This window comes from Fusarium mangiferae (assembly GCF_900044065.1).
Source record: "Fusarium mangiferae strain MRC7560 genome assembly, contig: FMAN_scaffold019, whole genome shotgun sequence".
In the NCBI taxonomy this organism is placed as follows: Eukaryota; Fungi; Ascomycota; class Sordariomycetes; order Hypocreales; family Nectriaceae; genus Fusarium; species Fusarium mangiferae.
The window spans coordinates 220,597-245,431 of NW_024573939.1; the positions used below are offsets into that span (position 1 = coordinate 220,597).

Consider the following 24,835-nt stretch of genomic DNA (forward strand, 5'->3'; position numbering starts at 1 on the left):
GAAGTAACACTGTGCAAGGTCGATGATGAATGGCTGATGGAAATCTATGTCGACTACAACGTTACGAGTACAGCTATCGTGAAGGATAATATTGCGCTTGTTGATCTCGTGGGCGCCTTAAACAACGCGCTGCACGATCGAGGTCCATTCCCGCTGCGAGGTTAGCGAGGAGGGTGATTCGGGCAGATCCCAGAGGCTCCATCCGGGAATGAACTGGAGAAGAATACCGATGACAGTATAGTAATAATCGATGTCTTTGCTGGCGCTAGAACTAATAGGTGAGAAGCGAACAGAGGCACACAGACGGGGAATGAAAACGCCCTGGAGATCCTTGAGACGCTTGTACGCCTCAACCTCCGTCTCAAAGTGCGTTCTGGCCTCCCACCACAAAGCCGCTTCAAACTTGGCTTGTCCCCCAGTCTCCAGTCTCCAATCAGCCGCCGAGTTGGGGAGTAGCTCCGTGTGACGATCCTTTTCCATCTCACCCATGGAAGGACCGATATCGCCACCATCGACGAAAGAGCGAAAAGCAGCTTCGTCTTGAACACGGCACGGAAGTTGTTTGCCTTTCTTTCTCCTCCGAAGCGAAGATCCAAACCGTCGGTCGTAGAGTTTGAGTATTGCCATGTTTGGCGTGTTGGATGTTTTGAGCTTGACGAGCATGATGGGGGACATGGTGGCGGTTATGACTTGCGCTACTTGGGCGACGACGGATTTGGTAGATGAGAGAGCATCGTGATGGCTTTCGATGATGTCAAGCTTTAGATTGTTATCTTGGTGGTATCCGGGAACGAGATTGTTCGGCTCTATTGCGGTGTTGTTGAGCTGTGCTGGTTGGGAAGAGTGAGTGATCGAAAGCTATCAAAGAAACGCAAGAGATGAACTTTCTGACGCCGTGATGATGATTTTGTTGAGGATGAGTATAAGAACAGTCATGGAAGCAAAGGGTTTGTGATGCCTCTGTTGAGCTGCTGTCAAGCGAGTGTTTGGAGTGCGATTGAAGGGAACTCGGCTTGTTATGGAGAAGCGAAGCTGTGGTGCGGTGCAGCTCCAAATGCTTCTTTCTCAGAAGGTGCACTGAACTCATCTGATTGTCTGTGTGCGCGCCAATATCAACAGTTCAGCGCGCATGTCCCAATGTGCAGTGAACAGCTCAATGAGGATTTCCTTAGCGACTGTGCAACTACACCAATGAACATCCTCGCTACGATGACAACCAAGTCGCGGAGAAAAGGGTAACCTCGCTTATTGGACCTGGGGATGTCTTGTGTCGCGTGTTAATCAAGATTCTCCGAACAACCTCCCCTCCTGATGATCCAGTTTCCGATCACACATTGCAGCGAACAAGCCCGAGCAATCTGGTTTGGACCGTGAATTGTGAACAGATATGGACGTGAGAAATACCCCAAATTTGTTCCAAACTGATTTCATCTCGTGTCCCAGGCCATCCAAACGCTGACCCATGGATCTTCCAGCGTCAACTGATCCTCTCACAAAACAAACCAGCTTGGCCATCCTCGTCCAGACAACAAGCCATACAGATACCTTCGCTTCCCCAATCATGGGTTCTGTTCAAAGTGCAAGTTTGTTCAAGCCACCGGTAGGTCTTCAAAACCCGCTGCTAGATGTAGGCTGAGCTGATTGTCCATGCAAGTGGGTTCAAGCATCAATCTGGCGTACATCGTCTCTGGTAGTCAAACTTGGTTATGTTTACGACATGAGGTCTACGGGCTTGCTTGAATGACTCTTATATTGATTGTCGCTCGTTTCATGAAAGAACACCATGGTCGTCTTTTCTGTAAAGCTATCACTTTAACTGCACCCTGCCCTCAAGATAAGTACAGAATCCATTCTCCCTGAATATCATCTCGTTCAAGCAAGCTTTATGTCTTCGTAAGACATCTCATAGCTTACCACCATATCCTACCGTAGACAACGTACACCGTATCACGAAGAAAAAGGACATCCAGGATGTAGAGACATCATACCTGAGGAATGCAAAAACCAAGGACTTTGCACCTCCAGCATGGGCCACCGGCAATAGATGGCTGTTCGGGCATGGTGAGGGTCGCAGCACGTCCAAGGAAACTTATCACATCGGCTTCAAGCTTCAGAGCAACGGCCGTTATATCACCTGCTTGTTCATCCAAGTGCGTGGAACTCAACAAAAGCTTATTGCCGAGGGGAGAGTCACAGAGAAGGACTGGGGTGTCGATCCCCCTTCGCCAGAAGAGGTCCTAGTATTTTTCAAGAAGGAGTGGGGAGTTGAGGATGGTGAGGATGAGGACGACCAGGATCAGGATTAGGCCATGAAGATAGATGGTGAACATTATTGATGGTAGAGGCAAAGACAGGCAGACTCCTTTACGAAAATTGTTGACTAGGTTCGACTGGATTCTTCATCCTGCAGATAGGTTGGAGCTAGAGCTGTTGAAACTGAGATCGATTGTTGAGCATACACCTGAGAAGCCGGTATCCTACTTGCACTCCATGAGTGTTCATGACAATACCTAGTCATTACTTTCACTCAGATAATTAATTTATCCATTGTAGACTTCACAGCAGCCATCTTTTATTCTACATGCCTACTTCATTGATCATATCACTACTATACCGTCGTCGTAGTACACATTCCCTCATCCAAGTTCATCCTCATCTAAAGAATGCGATGACTGTAATGGCTTTTTAGCTCGGATTACTTACATTCGCTCTATATTCCAATAATATCCTGTATAATTCGCATTTATACCTAGTCTAGAGCCGCCACAGCACATTGCGCACCTCGATGCCTTCACAAGCCAATCCATCTTACATCATGGTCAAATAATCCGCATACCAGACTTCTTTTGACCCCTTAGCCATATACTCACAGGCACCTTGTATCAAGAGTCTTGACCTGGTCTGTCGATTGAGCAAACTCTCGCTTTCGTGACCTATTTTATGAGGTCTTCGGCCCTGACGCCGTTTTCATCATGGCTCTCTCGCTACAGGGGTTTATTCTTTGTATCCAGGCAGATATATTTCACAGTTGCTTTACTGAATCTTTTCATGGGCTTCCTTGTCCTTCTGGTTTGTACCAGAGTCGAGACGTTGCTCCAGACGCTGATCTGACTTGGCTGCACTGTTCCCAAGCCTGTCAAGGTCTGTGGACCAAGTTCTACTTATTGCTTTTAAATGTACAGGGCGATAAAATTCTACAATGACATCTTGTATTGCTTGGCGCTTCGCATTCAGCCTTAAGTCGGAAGACATTCTTAGTCTCCATGCGGGGGCTGTCGTCCCGAAATTAGAATTCTCCTGTCGTCTTCTCTACATTAGAACGAAATCGGATAAAGAAGCCTCCCAGGCCTGAACATCATTGCCTACAGCTTCGCCGTCCATCAGCCCATAAACATAGCAAGCTCCCACAAGCTGAAAACGGTTGCCTTTAGGACGCAATATCGTGGGGAGGCGAACTCCTGGAAAGACACAGATCAAATCGCTGCTTTCTATCATCAAAGGTCCTAAGCCAAAGTATCCTGTAGTTGTTTGGAAGAGACACGTGTCTTTTATATTGCGCCTAGACACAATAAGGAACTCTTCCCACCCATCATTCTGGCCCGCTTTATATGTGTTCCAAAGTTCCTCCGCGCTTGTGATATTCACAATGACCTCTTCCCAGGACCTTGGTGGCCCTTCGACTTGCCACTGTCTAAGGATACGGTCCCTGAGAGACTGTTCAGTTTCGTCATCGCTGGACTTGCGCAGCTCTGCAAATTTGTGCTTGGTGAGGTCGTGAATGAAACGCCGTTTCCACATGAATTCATCGTTCGTGGATATGCTCAAAACCGACAAGGGATAACCAGTACCAGGCCAACGCCCCATGAGTACCGTGCGAAACAGCAGGTCTAAGAGTGGGACTCTCATCGGATGTTCCTTGGCTTGATGCCTCGCTGACATGGCATCTGCTATGCGGGGTAAATCTCCGTAAAAGGTGTCAGCGGCAAAAGGTAAAGGCCAGGTCTGCGTGATCTTGTCACATATATGTCCTCGCAAATGTAGAAAATTTCCATCAATGGATGTAACTGCGTTTTCCAGTCTCGTTCTACCACAAGCTTGAAATAAACATCCGGATCCGGTCAAGGCGTTTGACAATTGTCGAAATTTTTGGATGTTGGGGACCCAGGATGGGGCCGAAAAAGGCATTTGTGTGCGAGTCTCGTACCCGATACCTGCCCATACCACAGGCACCATCATAGAGCTCAGAGGGGTATTCGAGGAGTTCTGGGCGCAAGCCCATCGTATCCAGCCACTGGCATAATCGTGATAGACTTGGTGAACAGGCTTCGAATAATCGACCACCACACTTGCTTGGGAAACCCCAAGCAAGCCATAGATAAGATCTCTGGGATTTGATGCCTCGAGTTGCCGCTGAAGTTCAATGCGGTTGTATAACGAAGGGATGGTGCCCTTTGCCATCTGCTGCTTGTCATGGCGTACGAGCACAACTTGATGCATAGGTCGAGAAGTGAGCTTTGACCAGAGAGAACGAGAAAAGCAGAGCGGCGGGTGGTCAGCCCTCTTGAGCATGAGGTCGGTCCTGAAAGCAGCTAAGCAAAGGTCTTGCCAGCTAAGAGACTTTTCTCCGCAATGCAAGTGGAGATTCGAGGCGAGCACCAGCTCTTGGTATATCCAGACACGACTCCAGTAGGGCCTTTTAAAGATCTGCGCAATGGCATCCCACGCACGATTTTGAAAGGAAGAGAGCTCTTGCGTGTCTTCTGTCCACAGTTCCGGTAAATGCTGGAGCCAATCAGGGCCACTCAGGTCCTTGGAGATACCATCCACGCTTGCAGTCATTTCTTCTTCAGTCTGAATGATCTTTACCCGCAACGTTCCCATTATGGTACATCCCGGCTCCTCTTCGTCACTGCTGGTCTCACCATCAGCAATGGAGCTTCCATCTCCATCCTGCGGATCCTGTTCTTGTTTGATCGCGGTCGCCATTTTATTGAGAATGTCTATCGCGTGGTCGCTGTCGTGGTCGCTTGCGCCTAACCACGCAAGAACCTTGTATGCATTCTGGTATATCGCGCCCATGAGCTGAATCTGAACTGATTTCTCTTCGTCGTTTGCCTGGTCGATGCACAGAGCATCTGCCCAGATAACAACTGGCTTATCTGGTAATCTGGCACAACGCAGTGCATACGCGAGATTGACAGTCACAGCAACCTCATGGCCATCTACTGCCATGGACTGGGTGTTTTTTGCATCACCCCACACGTATGACAAAGCTAGGTACGCCGGACGGAGATCGAGTGATATAGGATGGAGACTTCCCTCTAGTAATGTGAGAGGGCTTGCTGATGGTTGAAGAATAAGCAGTCTAATAGTGCGGTTGGGATATTCCAGTGGCCTATAAAGCGGCGATTGACAGGTCTGAAGTGTAGCGGAGGCATCCATTCTCTTTTCTTTCCTTTACAGTAATATTTAAGAGTTGAAATATAATGTATATAAAGACTATATACTTATAAGTCTCTCAATAGGTTACCTTGAAGGTACTGACTTATTGGAGATTAAAGTAATAAGAGTATTAATGAGGCGGTCCAAAGTGAGGCGGTCCAAAGTGAGGCGGTCTAAAGTGAGGCGGTCTAAAGTGAGGCGGTCTAAAGTGAGGCGGTCTAAAGTAAGGCAGTTTAAGGTAAGGAAGTTTAAGGTAAGGCAGTTCTAGTTACTATTAAAACGTCTATTTTATTTAAATAAATAAATAAAGCTTATATAAATTAAAGATAAAAATAAATTATTATTATTAAATAGTTAATAAATTAAAATTTATTTTTATTTAAAAAGTAATAATATAGGGGATAAGTAAGTAATATAGATAAATAAATAATATAAAATACTATATAGCTAAAAATGGCTTACTTTATAGTAATTTAAATCTTAAATAAAATAATTAAAAATTTAAAAAAGTTATTTTTAATAATAATATAATTAACTTAATAAATAAATACTTTTATAAGATTTTTATTTATTTTATTTTATATAGAAAACCTTAAAATATAATATATTATATAATATAAATAGACTTTAAAGTTTATAGCTATAAGGAATTTTTTAAAAATTTAAAAAAATTAATATAATTTTTTTAAAGACTTATATATAAGTTATTAAAATTTTAACTATTTTAACTTTAAATTAAATATTTTTTAAGCTTTTAAAAACCTGCCTTTAAGGTAAAAAGTAAAGTATATTACTTATTTATCTATATTATTATAACCCTTATAGTTATATTATATATACCCTATAAATTTTATTTAAGTATAGAAATTATTACCTAAACTTAATAAGAAGGTATAGTAATTAGTTTATAATTACTTTATAATTATTTTTAATTACTAATAATTACTAATAATTACTAAAAGAACTAACCTAATTACCTTAAGTATATATATATTTATTTAATATTAAATAGAACTTAGCTTATTAGCTATTAATAAAGTATCTTTATATTAATAAGCCTAATATATATTATTTAATTATTAAGAGATATAATATTTTATAAGCTTAGTATTATACCTTATATTATCTATAAATATAAACCTAATATAGACTAGTTTCTATATTTAAAACCTAATACTTATATATATTATTTACTTACCTTTAATATTATATAAAATAAATTTAAACTTTATATAATTTATATATAATTATTATTAATTTAAGAATTTATAAACTTTAATTAAAGTAAATAAACTTAAAATTAATATTTAAAAAAAAAAGGCTTTCTATATAATCTTTATATCTATTAGGTAATAACCTCTACAAAATCAGTTTTTCAAGTTCCGTCAACAGGCTTGATTAACTGCAGGGTGTCCATTTCATTAAGGACAAGAGACAAAGTATTTATGCACCGTACAAGTTTTAAGCATTTCTCAACAGACAATTACCTGCAAGAAGGTCAGTTCTCAGCATCATACGTAATCGCCGGGAGGTTATTTGATTGCATGACAGAGTGCCTCTGACGAATGAAGCGGCCAACTCCTGACATACACCTGGTGCCCTTCTGGCTGATGCCGTTGCTATTGTATCTCTGGGGATCCGATTGTAAAACGTCCTCACCTCAACATTAGTTGTACTATGTATCTGTACTACAGAGCCCATGCTTGATTTATATCTTGGACTAGTAGGTGCTTTCTAGCTTTTGGGTCTCCCCCTTTGGCGTATGAGAATCTAAGGAGGTACCAGCGATGGCGCAGAATCTCAGAGGATCCGCTCAAAGGTATGTAGGAACTCAAGAAATCGTTGCAAAGAGATTTATATACTGAACAGCAAATCTGATTTGTCTTCAATTTGTAAGAACGATAATAACGCCTCCTACCTTCTAATTTAACTAACCAATCATGCCCAAGCCTGTTTATTGCCATTCTCCTATTCCCCCTCACAACTATCTGTATCGACGTAAAACAACTAATTTCCATGCTGGGGCCACTCTCCATGCCACCTCGTTCGAATGCATCCTGAGACGCTGATCCTGACTCTTGTCTATTCGAGACGCTGCTCGATGGAAGACAAAAGAAGAAACGCCAAAATGATAAGGAAGACCTGACACTGATCGCACAGCTGAGAAAGTAGGGCAAGTGTTGGGCGGAACCGTTCCGAGATATGAGGCATGAAACCGACGACGACGTTGACATAGAAGCCTGCTCCGGGCTCATACCGCTCGACGACTTCAACTAGAATGACGGGGATGAGTTGACGAACAAACGGCCCCTTCATTCTGGTAAAGATGCAGTAGATAGTAAGAAGGAGGTAGTGAATAGGGATAATCAAGGTGGAGGGAAGATCTCGTAGAGGTCTCAGTGCAAGAAGGAGGGGTTCAACGATGTAGGCTCAGCAAGCTTCTGCAAGAGGCGTGTGAGCTTGGGGATATAGGTCGTTCAAGTGGAGTTCTCCAGCGTCCAAGTCGTGCTCGTCGATGGCAGGTGGAAGAGCGAAGCCGTCTACCTCAGCGGGCGGAAGCGCAGGGTTATGAATTCCTAGACGTATTAGATTGTCTCGACTACATAGTATTAAGGAATACTCACCAGCGGAGTAATCCTCAGGGCTCTCCGTAAATTCGTTGGTAGGGAACATAATTCCGTGGTCGCTGTTCAGATAATTGATAACGTGCTCGGTATCGTCTGGCTGCTGGCCGGCCCAAGGGTTGTCATCTGTCGTAGCTATATTAGAAAGACATGGCTTTGGAATGATGGTACTTACAGTGGTAGTCGTTGTCCATGTTTGGCGGTATTACCGTTGAATGTTGTGGGAAGCAAAGTGAGATTGCCCAAGAAGTGACTTTATGTACCTTCAGATGAAATAGGGCGACATTATATGATATGCGGTATTACATCGTGACTAGCTTCTAGTCGCGACGTTCTTTGTTCTGAGGTGTTGCAGAAGTTGGTGACGACGCGGAGGGCGGTGAATACAGCCACTGCAGACTTCTCTTTGTCTCAATGAAGATGGCTTATATATCCCAGCAGTTTTGATGCAACTGAGCCGCATCTTTGGCCCAAATGATGCAGTTTTGGAGGCCATAGCGCGATTTAACATGTCAACTCAGAGTGGCCAGAATTGAAATGCAGTTACCATTTCTGCTTCTTGGCGTCTCTCATTTCTCTGCAAAGCTGCATATTGTGAATGAATTTTGATATCTCTTTGTCTTGCATTCAATTGAGCGTCATAAACAAGCCATCTGCCCGGGCTGTATGTGCTGCATATAGTCAGTGATTATCACGCTACACCACAAAGCAAGTATCATATCGTCAGCTTGGTTGGAAAAGCCATTTGGTGGCGCCGCGTCCACAAAACTCTGCCCGTTAAGGCGCTGGCCTATCGACTGCATCTTGTCCCAATGAAGATATAGGTATAACGTAGAGGCAATTACATTTTTTTTTTTAAAAAAAAAAAAAGAGGCACACCATTAACTTTGTTTTGGTGCATGATTCTTCATCCGTGTTGGACGTGCTCTTGGGTTGAACAGTTAACTACTCGCGCCGATGTGCAAAGTGAAAGTTATATCGCGGTATTCTTTTTCTTAGAGTTGATACCATCTCTAGATGAAAATGAATTATCAGGAAATGCTGTTCTGCAATCAGATCTCATGTGACGTTGAAGATCCGCGATGCTTGATCTGGTGTTCCGTTTTGTCATCTGGCTACCCTGGAGGGATGGGTACGTGACTGTCTGAGCTGGGGATTTTGGACTGACCATGGTCTTGAGCACAACCACCAGGTTTTGCCAAAACGGTACGTACCTTGCACGCAGCGCCTTGGAGATAGCTGCGCCAGACTTTGCCAAATGGCTTCAAAAAGCATCAAATACAGATGAAAAAGTTCTAAGACTATAGTTGAGTACCATAGTAGCGCCAGAGTAGTTAGTCTTGCTGTTCCAGTCAAACACCGGTATTCGAACTGGCGAACTTGGGGCAGTGTTGTAAAATAATCGACGTTTTCGCTTGGCTGATGTCACACTGAATCGAATATGTACTAGTGCATTGCCTTATCGATACCGTTCATTCTGCACTTCAACACATCCTCTCGCTTCATCTCCATGTCCACAAATCAATCGATCCGTCTTGCGCACAGCGAGCCAAACAAAAGAATGTCGGCCATGAGATTGAACCGCATGAATAAGTTCGATACTCCAGAGATCGGTACTCAGATTTATGAATATACAGGGAAAAGAAGTGTTCACTGAAAATAATTACATAGATCTTTCACCTGTATTGGCTTGTGCCCTCATGCAGAGAGATACATATCAGCAGATTTGGCGAGTCCAACCCTGAAAATCGAGGGCACATTGCTCCATTTGGCCCCTTCCAGTGCAAGACGGTACTCTCGGGAGTGTTTGGAGAAAGGCGGCTGGAAATGAACTGTCGCAGGAGACACATTGTCCACCGGGTTGAAGTGAGGATGTACCCGGCGGATCACTTGTGAATACTCTCCCCTTGGCCCATATGCCAAAATGTGGCGTAAGAGATGAAAGTAATCAATCTAATAAGATTAAGAGTGTACTATGTCATGAGCCTTTTCTCCAAGTCCAAATAACCCGGCGACGAATCTTGCCAGAACTAATACGAGTGTCGACGAGGATGACTCGAGCGCGCGCGAGTTTAGGAAACGTCGATCATTGCAGAGTGGGAGTACATGAAGGCGGTGGTAAACAACAGAGTGTACTATAGGATTGATAGGACATGGCTTACGTTATGTTTGCCCATATTATTGCCTCAATTGGCGGTGGTATTCCTTTTCTAGGGCAGAAGTCGACTGTGCATTAGAGATAGATCGATACTACACATTCGATTTAGCTCATTCTCCGGCAATATGTGATATCCAATAGTGGCAATATTTTATTCGCTCAATATATGGTGTATATAAATACAGTGAAGAACAAATACATCAACCACAAGTAGCTCATCCATCAAGTCGAGACATTCCTCTCCCGTCTTTCTTCATCCCATCATCAGCCGCCATCCGATCAACGTTTATTTCTAACCAGAAACAGCGGGCTTGTAGCTCACTCGAGAAGGGACTCCAGATGTATTAGTATTTGACCCATAGACTTTCAATTATTGTCTATCAACTTACCACGGTGCTTCCGTTTACGGTTAGGTTTCCGGGTGGCAGACTTTCGCTGCTGCTTTCTCTTTCGTCTACGACAGACACTTGCTTCATAGCCAGGGGATTTGCGATGCTTTCGGAGTCGGTACTCGAACCCACTGTCATCGGGGTGAAAGGTTGGGAGTGGCATTTTGTAGATGGTCAATAGTCGTCTGCGAGGTTGAAGACAGTTGAAGATCGAAAGTTGAAGATCGCAGGGCAGGGAGGATCTTCTTATAGTGGTAAATTTCTTTGATACAAGAGTCTCGCAGTTAATGTCTATACAAGTGGTAGTCAAGCGGTGAAGCAAGACTCTCCAGTTGAATAATGGCGGAACCGGTAGAGAAGCCAAACTGCAGAATTTAAAGGACAGACAACACAAGACATCCTTTCATCTTACCATAGCTCTTTGGATTTTGGATCGAGGGCTAGTAAATGAAATGATAGTCAAGTGGTGACGTGAATCTGCAGGTAGACAATAGTGACAGCTTCAAAAAGGTCAAGCTGCAGAGAACGACAAAGGATGTCACGCTGAAGGTGAGTGTCGCGAATGCAAGACAAAGACAGCCACTGCACGTCGTCTGGAAAACCAGTGACTGATCTATAGTAACTTCTTCGTCAGACGCGCTGTCGGTTCAATCAAGGCTACCATATCTGAACAGACAGAACTGTTCTCAATTCTCTCCTATACACCTCAACCTGATCTCGTTGAAGTTGCTCTGTGACGACGTTGCACTTCAAGGAACCTCAATATCATTACACAAACAGATCCATTACAGAACTGCCATTTCACCAGGTACAGGTCAACTGTATCGTCAGTCTCAGACCCAATTTCCCATCATAACTCCCACCAGCGGCATTGACACCAACAACGATGATCAACTCGAACCTCTTGCTGAAACTCTTCTTTCATCGCCAACCCATGATCCTCTGTCTCCTCCCTCTAACACCAAGATAAGTGGCGACATCGGGAGTCCGGAGCGTCTCATTACGAAGCACTCATCTCCGGAAGCCGAAAATGACAGTGATTCATGCGATCGCCTTGAAGTTCTGGAACTCAGAATACAAGATCTAGAACTTCAGTCCAGACTTTCCCAACTCCAGTGTTGGGGAAACACGGTAGGTCCCCTCTGCTCTTTGCTCAGGTCCATTTACTAACCTGCCAAAGCGTCAAGGAGATCATCATAAGTGCCTTTGCTCTTTACTGAACAATCTCGGCAATACCACCACTGTGCCAATGCCGTCCGGTAGCCAGGCCAGAACCACGGAGGCACCCAAGCACCATGTCAAATAAGCGCTTGAGGTTCCGTCCTTTATACATGACTTTATCTTCATAGTTGTCTCTACTATCCTTGTGCTATGCACTCTTGGCCTTTACACGATCTTGCAGCCGCTTGCCATGCACATGCTGTTTCAGTAGACGCTTTTACTGACTCGAAGCGGTCACTGTCAAAACAGAGCTCGACTACTCTGCAGTGGCCAAATCTTATCTGGGCCTCGGCCACAGTTTGGGCGTTAACGATGGCACGACTTAATTGGAGGCACATCTACAGGTGACAAGGCGTTGACACAGTTTGACGGACCAGTTGATGGCCCAACAGTGATCCATCATAGGGATCTTTGGGGCAGCCAAAGTATGGATCAGAGGACCTTAGAGTTTGTACCATTGTGAGAAGGGAAAGAGGGTAGTAAAGTTGAGCTGAGACGTAGAGAGTGCGCTAAAGTGGTATTATTGACCATATAGTCGCGGACGAAAATGGGGTTCATGATCTACGTATTTTGTTCTGCAGCAGAAGATTCAAGGAGATGCAAGAGATTTGTACCGTTATCGTGATTTGCACTGCCATCTATTAAAAAAACACCTTAACCATGCTTCTACCATTTTGCAGTAAACATGAAACAGCAGAGGATAGATGTATGCCGGCTCAAGCACGCAAGTAAGCATATATGAGTCGTTCTAGCTCTCGTATTGGGCAGTAGCAAGAGTAACAACCAGTCTTCTGGTACGTATTTGTTTGTCCCCGTTTGGTTGTTAACTGTAGATCATTCATTATTTCTCATTGATGGTAGATGCAATCACTGAGATTCTGTCTCGCAGGCTCATCGGGACGCATACTGTCTTGGGTCACACTTGGTCGTGTGGCTTGATCATCAGAACAATTTCCTCAGACAGACCCATTACTATGAATCGTGATTTGGCAGTGAAGAGACCCAATTTTCAGAGATTGGGCCGGATCTGGGGACAAGAAAGATCGAGAAGCGGCTCCATCCAGAACAATGAATTTTGGAAATATTTTCACCGGACATGGTGTCCACGGATTCCTTGACAACACCCGTCACATCAGCGGCTACCTTGCCTAAGCGCCGCTTCATCCAAAGCTTTAATTTGACGTAGAGAGCCTGCAAATGCATCAAGTGGCCTTTACAAGTGTACGAGAATCAACTGAGTCTCGGCAACAGCATGTAATAATAACTAACGAGCTCCGCAAACGCGGCCGTGACTAAACATTGCGGCTTGTGGAATAGCACTATTCCGTTCACGATCTAGTCGGACCTTAACTCTAAAAGTGGCATCGGGTTCCTAGCCATTTCTTTGCCCGAGAGCAAGACCATTTGGCACCACTGCAGTGATGGGATCTCCTGATTATATTAGGAGATGTCTTCTGATGATATCTAGAACTGGATGCCCGCACCGAGGCAGATATGGCGCAATCCATGCAAGCATCTCACAGTGAAAGTGCCGTGAAAATATTGGTGGTTTCTGTGATGTAAGAGATTTACGATAGTGAGAGGACCTTCTTTGGACTAAGGATGCAAATCTACTACATCCATGGTCACAACAACCTCTTTGGTTGAGATGTCTAGTGCCAGAGTGCTCAGGTTTGATATTGAAGAAAGTGGATACACAGGTAGGATAAAGAAGCTTAAGAATGTCTCGAGGGCCTTGACATCACAAATAAGTCGAGGACATGGGATCAGATATCACCAAGTTGTAAACGCAGTAGTTCAAACCAGATCCCAAGGTCACCTAAAGCATCTATCATCTACTCTGGCCCTGAAGTGATACCTCGAACAGTGACAATATATATGTGAGATTATCTTATGGTCTCTCTTTGCAAATATGTGGCTGTCCCAGATAACTCATTCTCGGACCGTAAAACTTCTGGTATCAGTCTCTCTAGATCACTGGAGATAACCTGCATCGTCTTCCACGAACACCACATTGGCTCTATCTGTCTAGTCTTTCTCGCAATTAGCAATTAATAATGACGAAAGGAGCGAAGCCTGCCGAAGATACGAATAAAGTTGTAATGGCTATGTAGCCGAAAGACGGACGATGTCCCAAGCCAAGTTCAAGTCGAATGGAAGTAGCACGATGAGAGGGTGCGTTGTCTGTCACCATGTGATAGGTGCGCCTCCATAGTGTCCCTTTCTACGTGCAAGGGCCTATTGTAGATTCTGGGCGAATATCAGGACAAGGCTACCGCGGCTAATTTCCATTGGGAGGTGCGCTCTTGTTGAAATGATGAAATTTAGTGGCAACGGCTGAAGAGGCCGTAGAATAGCCTATATTCAAAAGCCGTAGCTTTCGAGACACCGTCTCCTGTCATGACACCATAGACTGATCAGCGGATGACTGCCCATGAGATATGGTATTCAGTATGCTTAAGCGCCTACGGGGACCACTATGTGGTGCTATTTAATAGCTAGAATATGAAGTTTGCTGTGTCCTCTCAGTCTTTCATTGCTAAGTATTGGGGCTTTATGAATGACGAAAAAGGTGTAGGGAAGTCGTCCTGTGTGTATGAATACTTATCCCTACCGTACTCATGCTTGTCTCCAACCGACAACATATTAACGCTTGGTTGATACAGTAGGTTCAGTCTAAACTATATAACAATCTCAGAAGTGCTTCATTACTCCCTCTTTTCTCCCAATCTACCGATGGCTCTGAGTTCCCAGTAGCTCAAAAAGACTGAAATAAAACTCATACTGCAGTTATACCACCAACCAGCTTTATAGCCTTGCAAGACCGCCTCTGCCGTTCCAAGGCCTTGCGTCTGTGCAGTCACCTGCTGAGCGATGACTGCTGTGGTTGCGATGCCAACACTCTTCCCAATCTGCGAGGTCATGTTGAAGACACCCCCTGCGAGAGCCTGCATCCTAGCCGGAAAGGCAGCAGTCACCACTAGGTTCGCGATAACATAGGCTAGGTCAGCCCCGAGCGGGTTCAAAGCCATAGCCTGGAATACGGCCTTCCAGTAACTGGGCCCATCCATGCGACATAGAGTCGCTAGCAAAAGTGGTGCGATGCCACTGACAAGACAGCCGGCAGCCACTGCTAATGCTGGGTTCATGCGGGGGAGAAAGAAGCCAACAGCAACATTCATCAGCGCACCGCAAATAGGCGCAGGAAGGAAATAGAGTGACGAAGTCAGAGCTGAAACCCCGCGCACATCTTGAAGATACAAGGTGGTTAATTGCTCACTAGCATTGAGAGAACCCCAAACCAAAAAAACTGTGGCGCATACAGCGGTGAATGACCGGTTCGTCCAAAGACTGTTAGGGATCAAAGCCGGTTGGCTACGTTGGGTCTGGAATCGCATCCACAAGGCGAACGTTGGCAGTAACACCAGCGCCAGGCATAGCAGCGCAATATTGAGCGGCTGGCGTATTTGCCGTTCTGCTTGCGTCCCGGAGAAGACAGCGAGTTCGTAGGATAGCAGCGCCAGGCTGGCACTTATTATGGCGGCTCCTACCCAGTCGATTTCTTTCGGAAGGCGACCAATCACGGCTATGCTGAAAGGACCGTCGTCGATGCTTGGTGGCAACGCCCAGAGAGCAAGGCCCGGTACAGCACAATTCAAAATTGCGGTGGCGTGGAACCCCCAGCGCCAACCGACTGTATCGCTAAAGACACCGCCCATAACAAGCCCCAGCCCGAAGCCCACAGCCTGGCCGCCTCCCATGGCAGAGAAGGCAGCGCTTCGACTGCGAGGTCTGCTCGCAGCAGGAAAACTGCGAGACACGATACCGACCGCACTAGGTAAGCACAGTGACGCCGCAACGCCGGTAATAGACCGTACCGCAATCAGTTGTCCCGACGGGGTGGCAAGTCCGGAGCCCATAGCACTGGCGGCTTGGATCAAGGAACCAACGAAGCAAACTCGACGACATCCCAAGGCGTCAGAGATGGTGCCACACAAAAGCAGTATGCAACCACATGTAAGAGCGTAAGCCGAAGCTGGCCAGAGTTGCAGCGCTGGCGGTATCCCAAGATCAGCCGAGATGGCAGGAATGCAAACTGTAAGCAGGCCCGCCAGTAGATTTCCAATACCGGTAATGCAGGTGATGCAAGTTATTAGAGCAATCGTTCGGCCCTTTGAAAAGTCGAGGCCCGTTTCCGATTCCTCCGAGTCTGGGGTAGCTCCAGGAGGGGATGAAGCAACTGGGGAAGTGTCTATCGGATCTACAGGATTGGAGGCTGCAGAGGACGCCTGCATGGTCTTCGTCTGTTTCTTTATGGATTGAGTCTTCGTCGTCGCAGGAAATAGCTTAAAATGATACCATATAGCTAAACAAAATGAATGGGAACCTACAGTGGAAGGATTACAATAAGACTGCAGAATGTTTACCGACACATCACATCTCGTTTCTATTGACTTCTGTCCTCTTTAAGGTGGAGACACTGACACATCTGGCTTTAGGGCGGAGTAACTACTAAGGCTTTGGCCATGCACCTCTCGCCGATCATATGCCTTGACATCACGTGTATTGAGCAAAAAGTTGCAGATAAGTCTCCTATATTCACTTTTCTGGGGCCTTCTGATGCCATCCACAGATTGAACATCGTTCGTCATGAGTATCGCAGCGAGTAATTGCTATAGTAGTATACTTAATTTGAGGTTTGAGGTTCTCTAGTTAAACTAGGAGAGATAAAATGGCTCTAGTGCTAACTGCCATTAAGGAATCCGGACCTTTGATTCCCCGCTGCGGTTACACTTATTGACCAAGGTAGCGCTGTAAGTATGAACACCTAAGATGGCGACTTGTACAACGCTCTTAGTAGTGCAGCCCTGTACCTCCTCTGCTCCGGCAGTATGCCCTCACTGTTTGAGCTACTCCTATAATAACTTGCTTGCTCTTGCGACAAATCATAGCGCCCAGTACTCTATTGCAACCTACAAACCAATTAACGGCATACTCACCATAATGCTGCAAGGCTTGAGGAGCGGCCATATTCTTTTCGGCACAGCTTGTTTTCGTATATGCAGCATGTCCAGGCAATGGCATTAAGATATTAACTTTGACCCTGTATCCCCAGTATCAGTTGCATCTACTGTTTAGCTCAATACCTTTCTTTATTTGTTCAAATATTTAGCCTACTCTTAACTCCTAGGCGTACTGAATAAGACATTGAATAGCATTTCCTGCCAAGCAAACACCAAATTCATCAAGATGCTAATTTTCTTGATTAAATCTCTTGACTTGTCTCTTTTTGGCTTTTTGTTTTCATCTATATTACAGTTTTCTCAAAGTAATTATCTTTCACCGTCTTCCATAAGACTCCCATCTTGAGACCTGTGGCCACTCATCTGTGTCCGACAAAATTCTGACAGTATTTTCGCCCTTTCAGTCCGTCTTGCTGGCTTCCTCAATAAGTCATCGCGGAATTCCGCTTGGCTAGCCTTGCGGGCCGGCTAGACTGACTCTCGACTCAATACCATTACCGTAGAACTTCAGTTCTTAGTCTCAGCAACGTGACATGGTCCAAAGGCCACTGCCTCTGTCAAACATCACGCGTAGTCTGGAAAAGCGACAGACTAGATCCAGTACCTCGTATCCATTTCAGCCGGCCACGACTTTTTCAAAAGCTCACCAAGCATGTCCGCCGCAATAGTGCTCTCCATAGATCATTCCGACACTTTCATCAATATCAACAGCTAATTAGCTTGCAAGCGACAATAAAAAAGTCTGTTTAAATGAGATGAGGATTTAGTTGAGTTTTGCATATCTTGATATCTAATGCATCGCGTGAAAAGACAGTGACTCGCTCCTTATAAAATGCAAGCGTGAATCATATATCTTTCTACTCTCGTAAAGCCCACTGATCGAAAGGCAGTTCGCTGATCAGACATCAGAGGAGCTCAACAATAATTCAAATTCTTTTTACTTCAAGAGTCGATATGTCTTCCTAGTGATAGAACTGCCATTTTGTCTCATCGGAATGTAGCTACCCTTGATATCTTACAAGATTATGTGATTTCGTACCACAGCTTGCAACCGATCTCACAACCTTGGGACCTACGGTCACACGAAATGGCCATCTAGTAGTATATTTATATCACAGTCCCGACATATCAATGCATGGCTTTTATTCCACTTACTAACTTACGTATAATGTCTCTTGCTGGTACACTTAGAGATTTTCTTGTCAAATCTAAATCGCCTGGTCAAGCGAACTATCTCAACTGGGCTTTTTCATGGGAGTCCTCAAACTTGCTTCTAAGCGACAAGCCTCTTAACAATCTCATTAAAGCCTGGCATCCAGCTGTAAAGTCAATCAGAAAATTCTGCGACGCAATTCACCAGAACAACTAATTTGTTCCCCAGACTTTCAGGCAGCCATGAATAGCCGAGGCCATCTTGTTGCTCTTCCGTGGGAGTCCGCTGCGCTCTGTCACCCCTGTCTGACAAGTATGGGTCCCGAGCAACATGGTGCACTGGTAGTCTAGTGGACCACGGATTTAACGTAAATGATCCAGGGCAGTCCTGGGGGGCTCCACTAACCATTAGCGGACTCATTCCTCAACTTGGACAGCCTCAAGTCACACAGAAAACAGTCTCTATTACTCTTCAGGATTCCTGCAACCCTTCAACGACGCCAGATGGCTTAGGTTGACGGAGTATGGTACGCTGGTCATTGAACACAGATCTCAGCAATGCCGAGATTCATCAAACTACGATCATAACCCATCTTGGTCGACGCGAATGTTCAAAGTCTAAATTGTAGGCTTTTGGTAACGTCATAGCCTTTCTGGGCTTGCACTGCCAACAGCTGTTGAACTCCCGCGAGCCTCAGGTTTTTGATTGGCTCAATTCCTCTTCCCCGCTTATGTCATCCTCCAAACGTCAACTGCGACCTTCACAAACATGCAATAAGAAACATCAAAGCCAGCTTTGACATTACCTTAACTCCACCCTGAGTTCTCATCCAAACAGACAAAGCACAGGCGCAAACTCAAAGAAAGGCTGGATTCTCAGACTATTACCACAATGCCATCTCGACAAGTCAAGTTCCCCACCTTGGAGGAATAGCGATCCGCCAAGGATGAGGTCCCAATATCCCGGCTCGCAGCGCGCAACATTCTCGTCAATCTCAGCAGTGATCAAATCCGCCAACTCCGGCTGTACAGTCTCTTAGAAATCGAAGAGGCGAAACAAGATATCAAAACGGCCGAAGCCACTCTGCAAAAGCTCCAGCATCAGGAAATTGCCACCACCCAGGATGAACATCAACCTTCAGCAATGAGAGCCATAGTCAACGCCCTCGTGGCTATCGTCGCCCTGTTCCTCGCTCTTTTTGGCTTTGGCATTAGCAATGCTCCAACCGAGGAGGAATCAAAAAATGCTGCGGCTGTGAAGAAGGTTTCGCTTGAGCGCAAGAAGGCTGAGAAGAGGATTAAGCGTGCAGAGGCGCACATGCGTGCTCTTGATCGACTTGTTGAGGCGCAGCAACTTGATATAGGGGATAATGGGACTGGAAGCTGGGAGATGCTCGGGAGATGAAGTGATGCGTGGGCTGATTAGCGCGGGGCGGAGTTTGGTGGATGGTTGTTCGGTTGATCTCTTTTTGATTGATGGTGTCCGGTCGGAAGAACGAAGGCACGAAATAAGGTTGAGCAAGTGTAGATATGTCAAAATATAGGCATCAAAACGACAAAATACCTTTCAGTGCATTATCCATTTGAGATAAAAGTTTTCATGAAGCAGGCGACTCAGGTGAGCTATCAAGTTCAAGCCGACCGTGGTTACTTGCTTGACATCCAAATGAGATTGGGAAAAGAAAAATGTGAGACTGGTACTCTCAATATGCTGTCTAATTGGCATTCCAGTTTTTCAACAGCGCATCTCCACCCTCTCACTTCAGGAGCAGTGGTCTTCTCACGTGCTGGTCTCGGTGCTTCCGCTCCTGGTGTCACATCTGACCAACAACCAGCGTGTCGCGTCGCGTCGCGTCGTTGGAGTTGGGTTGGAGCTGGGTTGGGAGCAATCCAGCCACACCTCACGCCTACATTGACTCACGCACTAAATTATGACAGAACCCCAAGACATTTTGAGCTTCAAAGTCAAAACGTATTTGCAAATCGATATGCTAATCTCAGATGCAACAAAATCCGGATTTTGAGATGTATTCTCGGCGTTCTTCCTAGGACCATGTTGGCATGTAGAACTGCAGACTCGCAGCTCGCACTCTGTGGTTCGTCAGATCAAACCTACTGGCGATTTAGGTGGCTAGCTGTAACCAATTCGACCGCCATCTTCAATTGAAGAAAACAAGGGTCTCTCAATCAACGTCAGATTCATTGTCATAGAAAGTCTGCACTGGTGCAGCACAACGTTATGTGTCAGGGCCTCGGCTTTAGACAAATTGACACAATCATGGTCGTCACAGCAGGATTTTGCAGAACAGAAAGCCAATGCATGTCTAGATTTTCGCATGTCGCACCAACATGCAGCGCAGCTTTTTGGTGTCGCTTGCATCGTATAAACTCACGAAATCAAGTCGCGACCGTAGGTGCTTTTGGTGTTTTCCTCTATAGTCATCTCCGACAAGTCTTGCCGTCTAAATCCATTTCTGGCATGGAACCTGATCTGGCGCTGCTTTTACCTGAGCAGAAGGTGATCTAGGGGTGAGCCAGGGTAGGTTTTCAAAGCCTGAGCTGAGCGCCTAGCTTGTTTCAGAGCCCCCCTTAGACCACCGTACAGGTGCTAACACGGAGCATCATACTATGTGCTACGCTCTAGGCATAAAGCCCGCCTCCAGGCTAGAGCCATTCAGGCCCCGGGCTACTGGCTTAGTGATTCAGACCCGTTTTCTCGGCCGGGATCAAATATAGTTTAATATGAAATATAGTGTACAAGTTTTAAATTTAAGTCACAGCCCTTTAATTACAAGCTGTAATACTTAACGCCGTTACTCCAGTATAAGAAGTCGTCATGGGGTTAGCGCATTGTAGTCATGCACATAGGCGCGAACCCCTTTGCGTATTCTTTCATGAACGAACAGGTACGTATACCGGTTCCAAGGTTTCTGTGTCCTCCGTGCTGCCGCCTCATCCAGGATCTTTTCCTGCATCTCCTCATCGGTTAAGTACATTTCCTCGTCATCCGAGTCTCGTCCCTCCAGGTACCTCAAGTACAGCATCATTGGATCTTTTCGCCTAGAGTTCAATTCTGTTACAATTTGCCTCAAATTCTTTTGCTCCATATTGTCAACTGCTCTTATCTTCTCAGCATCGCTGTTGTCTCTATTGTCGTTGTTGGCAATGTCATCATCTCCATGATCCGTAACTCGATTGCAAAAGAAGTTAAGCAAGCGATCAAGAGTTGGCCAGTGGTCCTCGCCGTCATTGAGACCTAGTTTCTCTGGTCGTTGATACGGGTCCACCATATCTGGCACCTCGTCTGCAAGCAACTTCCATACCTCGAGAATTGAAAGCAAATCACCAACCGTAGGCGATCCTCGATTCATGTCCCTCACCACTTGGTCCTTGCTTAGCTCTGCTTTGTCGGACAGTAGGTTGTAGAAAATGACAGCCGCTGCCTGCAGCTGAGGTTCAAACCATCGAGGAATAGTGTCTTTGTTAACTGAGACCGGCTCGTCTTGTTCTGGGTCCGCGTGCTCTTCCAAGGAATCTCCTTGAGATGATCTGTATGGAATCCGAGACACGTTTCCGGGCGAAGAAGTGACAGGGTCGGTCATCTGCTCATCAGGGTTTGGTGCTGGGTCCTCCCAAAATACCAGTTCTTCGGGTACACCTGGTTGAGGACGACGGCGTAAGAGACGATTAGAGAACTTACAAACATCCATGCCTCGTCTTTGTGCCTGAAGGAGGCTGGTGGCTGCAGTGATGAAATGGGAAACATCAAGCACGTCTAGTTCTTGCAAGCTTACGCTTCTCAACTCGTCATCTCGCCTATGCTGTATGACCTGCTGCACTTCTTCCAGCCCAAGCTTCCGGGCGTAATCCAACGGATGCATTCCGTGGTAGTCGAAGTGATTGATGCTTACATTGCGTTGAACAAGAAAGTCAGCAAGCGATGGACTTCCGGTGGTAAGGATGCAGCGATGAAGCAAGTTTTGCTGGAGGAAATTCCGAGAGTCGAGGTCGGCACCAAATCCCAGCAGAACGTCTATGATAAGCTTCTGGTCCCGCTCAATAGCAGCAAAGATTGGCGTTTTTTGAAGCGGCCCCCAAGTTTGATTCACATTTTCGCCTTCTTCAAGCAGACGCAGCACAATATCAGCTGCCCCAAGACGTATCGCGGCTACTAGGGGTGGTATTTTCAAAATCTGCGTATGAGCGCGCAGTTCAGAGATGACGTCCTCTTCATTTGATTTGGCGTTACAAAATCCTTGCACGCCGACTTCCCGTAGATATGCGATCATGGGTTGATTATCTGCAACCTGTGCAAAGAATTGGGCATTGACTCCTGCCTTATTCACTGCGTTTGGATCTATGCCACGTTGAACAAGTAGACAGGCGACTTCGACACTGCATTTAGTAGCTGCGACGTGGAGAGCATTGTTGCCCTCGCTGTCAGTAGCGGCCAACACATCGGCATGTCGATCCAATACTGCTTGAAGTTTTCCCGTGTCATTCGACTTGATCGATTTCAGCATCTGTACGGTCGGGGGTGCATTTCTCTCGGCTGCGACGCTTAATTCTCTCATTCGACCGCGTAAAATGCTTTTAATCTCTTTGTTCTGCCATTCCTCTGCTTTGAAGACAGTCCAAGGCTGAGGCAAGGCACCCCGGTCTATGAGAAGTTTCAGAACATTGATATGGCTGCCCTCGGCTGCGAAGTCTATTGGGCATCTTCCAACTCTATCCATTGGTTCGATCTCGGCCCCTTTGTCGAGTAGGTTTGCTGCTATTTCAACACTATTTTGGGCCATGTGGATTGGTCGAAGGCCCATATGATCCTGCAGATTTGGATCGGCATCATGATCAAGAAGTATGGCCACGTGTGCCTGCTTCTGAGCAATGACAGCTTCCATAAGCGGGGTCCTCCCGAAGCTGTCAGCGGCATCAACGACGGCTTTTTGGCTTATCAGAAACTCAAGGTCCTCTCTTGACGCTCTCTTGGCCGCCCAGTGTAGTGCCGTTTGACCGAAGGGATCCCGCTCGTCGACAGCTAAGCCGTTGGCTATTAACCGGCTCAGTGCGCGCCGATGACCGAAGCAAAGTGCGAGAATCGAAGCGGACAGATGCGCTCTCTCGTAGCGTGGCGCCGTCTGCCAATAAATCGGGAGCCAGGTCGCATATTGAGGACTGTCGATGTCAAATAGACTCAACATGAAGTCATCAGGCTCCATATCCGCCTCAACTACATGTATGTGCCAATAGGTTGCAGCGTATTCCAGGAAAGAGAAGCGCGCCTTGATCTCTTTCAAGTGTTCCCCAAATGGATGGTTTGGATGAACGCTGACTGATTTGGTCAAGTCTACACTGATAGTACCATCTGGAAGCATTTCCCCATTGACCAGCCTCTTGACCAAGCTCTCCATTGAGCCTAGATGATAGGATTTAATAGTCCATGGAAAATCCGTTGTCTTCGGATGCCCTGTATCCTTATATTTATACAAAAGCTGAAGGCGAAGTCCAGCTTTCGTGAAGTCCTCAAGCTGCAGGAATGCCAGACAGAGCTTAGCAAGGGTTGCATGGGAGTCTTTGCGTGATATGGTGGATTTCCAGGGCCTGGAGCCCAACTCAGAGCCTAGTTTGACTTTTGCAGGGCCTGGCGCTGTAGAAAGAAAATCAGATACGGTCTCGTGTATGAAGTAAAGCTTGTTCTCGTCAACTAGAACTAGAAGACAGCTTGCTTGGCGAATGTACTCCATTCGACCTTCATCCCCTTCTAGGTCCAAGTCTTCATACCGGGTCAACTCCCCGGTAAGCTCCATTGCCACGTCTATCTCACTTAGACTCAATGGCCTCTTGGCAGCTTGAATAATCATGAAAAGATTCTCTGTTTCTTCTCGGTCCTCTACGTCCTCTAATATGGTCTCGTAGATCCCCTCGACTGTATTGGGTAGATCATCGATCATCTTCAAGATCTTTTTGACGGTTTTGCCTCTGGACCTTTCAATCTCCCGGAAGACCAAACTGACCCACAGATATGTGCGATTCGTATTCTGAGCCAACTTGGCTCGAACCACTGAGCAGACCTCGTCAGAGAGACACAGCTTCAGTCTGACACGGGCCATCTCGGAGTCAATGTAGTGGGAAATATCCTCTCTGATAGCGCCCATATGCTCCTCGGCGGCGATGTGAAGTCGAGTGAGATCCTCGCCAAGCTCCCGAAGCTCACGAACGATCATGACGTATGGCCGGGTGAATACCAGAAATTTGAAAACAGTGCCGTTGGGGCTCTGCGAATGGCTGTTGACCTGATGTTCCTTAAGCTTCCTGAGAAATTTATGTTGATCATCCTGATCATTCTGAGCCCCGGACTCGTCCAAGCCGTCCACGATACAAATCACACTACCGAGGTTCTCACAGGCCTTAATTTCGCTCAGAATATCCCACAACAGGTCAAAACTTTCGAACAGTTTTGGCCCGTGCCTTCTTACGAAGGGTTCTGCGTATTTAATCAACCACTGGTGGTGTGAGAAGAGCTGATGTAGAATGTTGCACAAAGCGTCCGTCGCCTTGTTCTGGCCTGCGTCCCCCTTTCTCCGAAAGAAAGTGTAGCAATAGAGCCACTCCGCATCCCGCTCGCCACGGTCAATGATGGCTCTCGCAAGCACCGACTTTCCGGATCCAGGCTCTGCCATCACCCAAAAGACATCACTGGATTCATTGCTGTGCCATCTTAGGAACAAAGGGTTGGCCATGACCCAACTGCAAGTCCCGACCGCTGCTCTTTCGTTTCGGTCTTTCTGTGACTTGTATGGCTGCAAAAAGAAACTCTGAATCGAT

The 24,835-nt window shown here is 46.0% G+C and overlaps 7 protein-coding genes across 7 annotated transcripts; 1 reads left to right on the plus strand and 6 right to left on the minus strand.

Moving 5' to 3' along the window:
* Nucleotides 1-117: 117 nt before the first annotated feature.
* Nucleotides 118-675, minus strand: FMAN_15286 (uncharacterized protein; the record flags this gene model as incomplete). The annotated part of the gene is made up of 1 exon (XM_041824873.1): nucleotides 118-675. The coding sequence occupies one exon, from the start codon at nucleotides 673-675 to the stop codon at nucleotides 118-120; it is 558 nt and encodes a 185-aa protein (XP_041690310.1).
* Nucleotides 676-3,309: 2,634 nt separating this feature from the next.
* Nucleotides 3,310-5,442, minus strand: FMAN_15287 (uncharacterized protein; the record flags this gene model as incomplete). The annotated part of the gene is made up of 1 exon (XM_041824874.1): nucleotides 3,310-5,442. One exon carries the CDS (start codon nucleotides 5,440-5,442, stop codon nucleotides 3,310-3,312), a length of 2,133 nt encoding a protein of 710 aa, XP_041690311.1.
* A 2,430-nt stretch (nucleotides 5,443-7,872) lies between these two features.
* FMAN_15288 (uncharacterized protein) lies at nucleotides 7,873-8,260 on the minus strand (the record flags this gene model as incomplete). Its single annotated transcript, XM_041824875.1, has 3 exons — nucleotides 7,873-8,018; nucleotides 8,067-8,192; nucleotides 8,242-8,260. The coding sequence occupies 3 exons, from the start codon at nucleotides 8,258-8,260 to the stop codon at nucleotides 7,873-7,875; spliced, it is 291 nt and encodes a 96-aa protein (XP_041690312.1).
* Nucleotides 8,261-10,516: 2,256 nt separating this feature from the next.
* FMAN_15289 (uncharacterized protein) lies at nucleotides 10,517-10,776 on the minus strand (the record flags this gene model as incomplete). Its single annotated transcript, XM_041824876.1, has 2 exons — nucleotides 10,517-10,557; nucleotides 10,614-10,776. The coding sequence occupies 2 exons, from the start codon at nucleotides 10,774-10,776 to the stop codon at nucleotides 10,517-10,519; spliced, it is 204 nt and encodes a 67-aa protein (XP_041690313.1).
* A 3,766-nt stretch (nucleotides 10,777-14,542) lies between these two features.
* On the minus strand, nucleotides 14,543-15,754 carry FMAN_15290 (uncharacterized protein; the record flags this gene model as incomplete). The annotated part of the gene is made up of 1 exon (XM_041824877.1): nucleotides 14,543-15,754. One exon carries the CDS (start codon nucleotides 15,752-15,754, stop codon nucleotides 14,543-14,545), a length of 1,212 nt encoding a protein of 403 aa, XP_041690314.1.
* A 2,272-nt stretch (nucleotides 15,755-18,026) lies between these two features.
* Nucleotides 18,027-19,415, plus strand: FMAN_15291 (uncharacterized protein; the record flags this gene model as incomplete). The annotated part of the gene is made up of 2 exons (XM_041824879.1): nucleotides 18,027-18,179; nucleotides 18,945-19,415. 2 exons carry the CDS (start codon nucleotides 18,027-18,029, stop codon nucleotides 19,413-19,415), a joined length of 624 nt encoding a protein of 207 aa, XP_041690315.1.
* Nucleotides 19,416-20,844: 1,429 nt separating this feature from the next.
* Nucleotides 20,845-24,234, minus strand: FMAN_15292 (uncharacterized protein; the record flags this gene model as incomplete). The annotated part of the gene is made up of 1 exon (XM_041824880.1): nucleotides 20,845-24,234. One exon carries the CDS (start codon nucleotides 24,232-24,234, stop codon nucleotides 20,845-20,847), a length of 3,390 nt encoding a protein of 1,129 aa, XP_041690316.1.
* Between the last annotated feature and the right edge of the window lie 601 nt (nucleotides 24,235-24,835).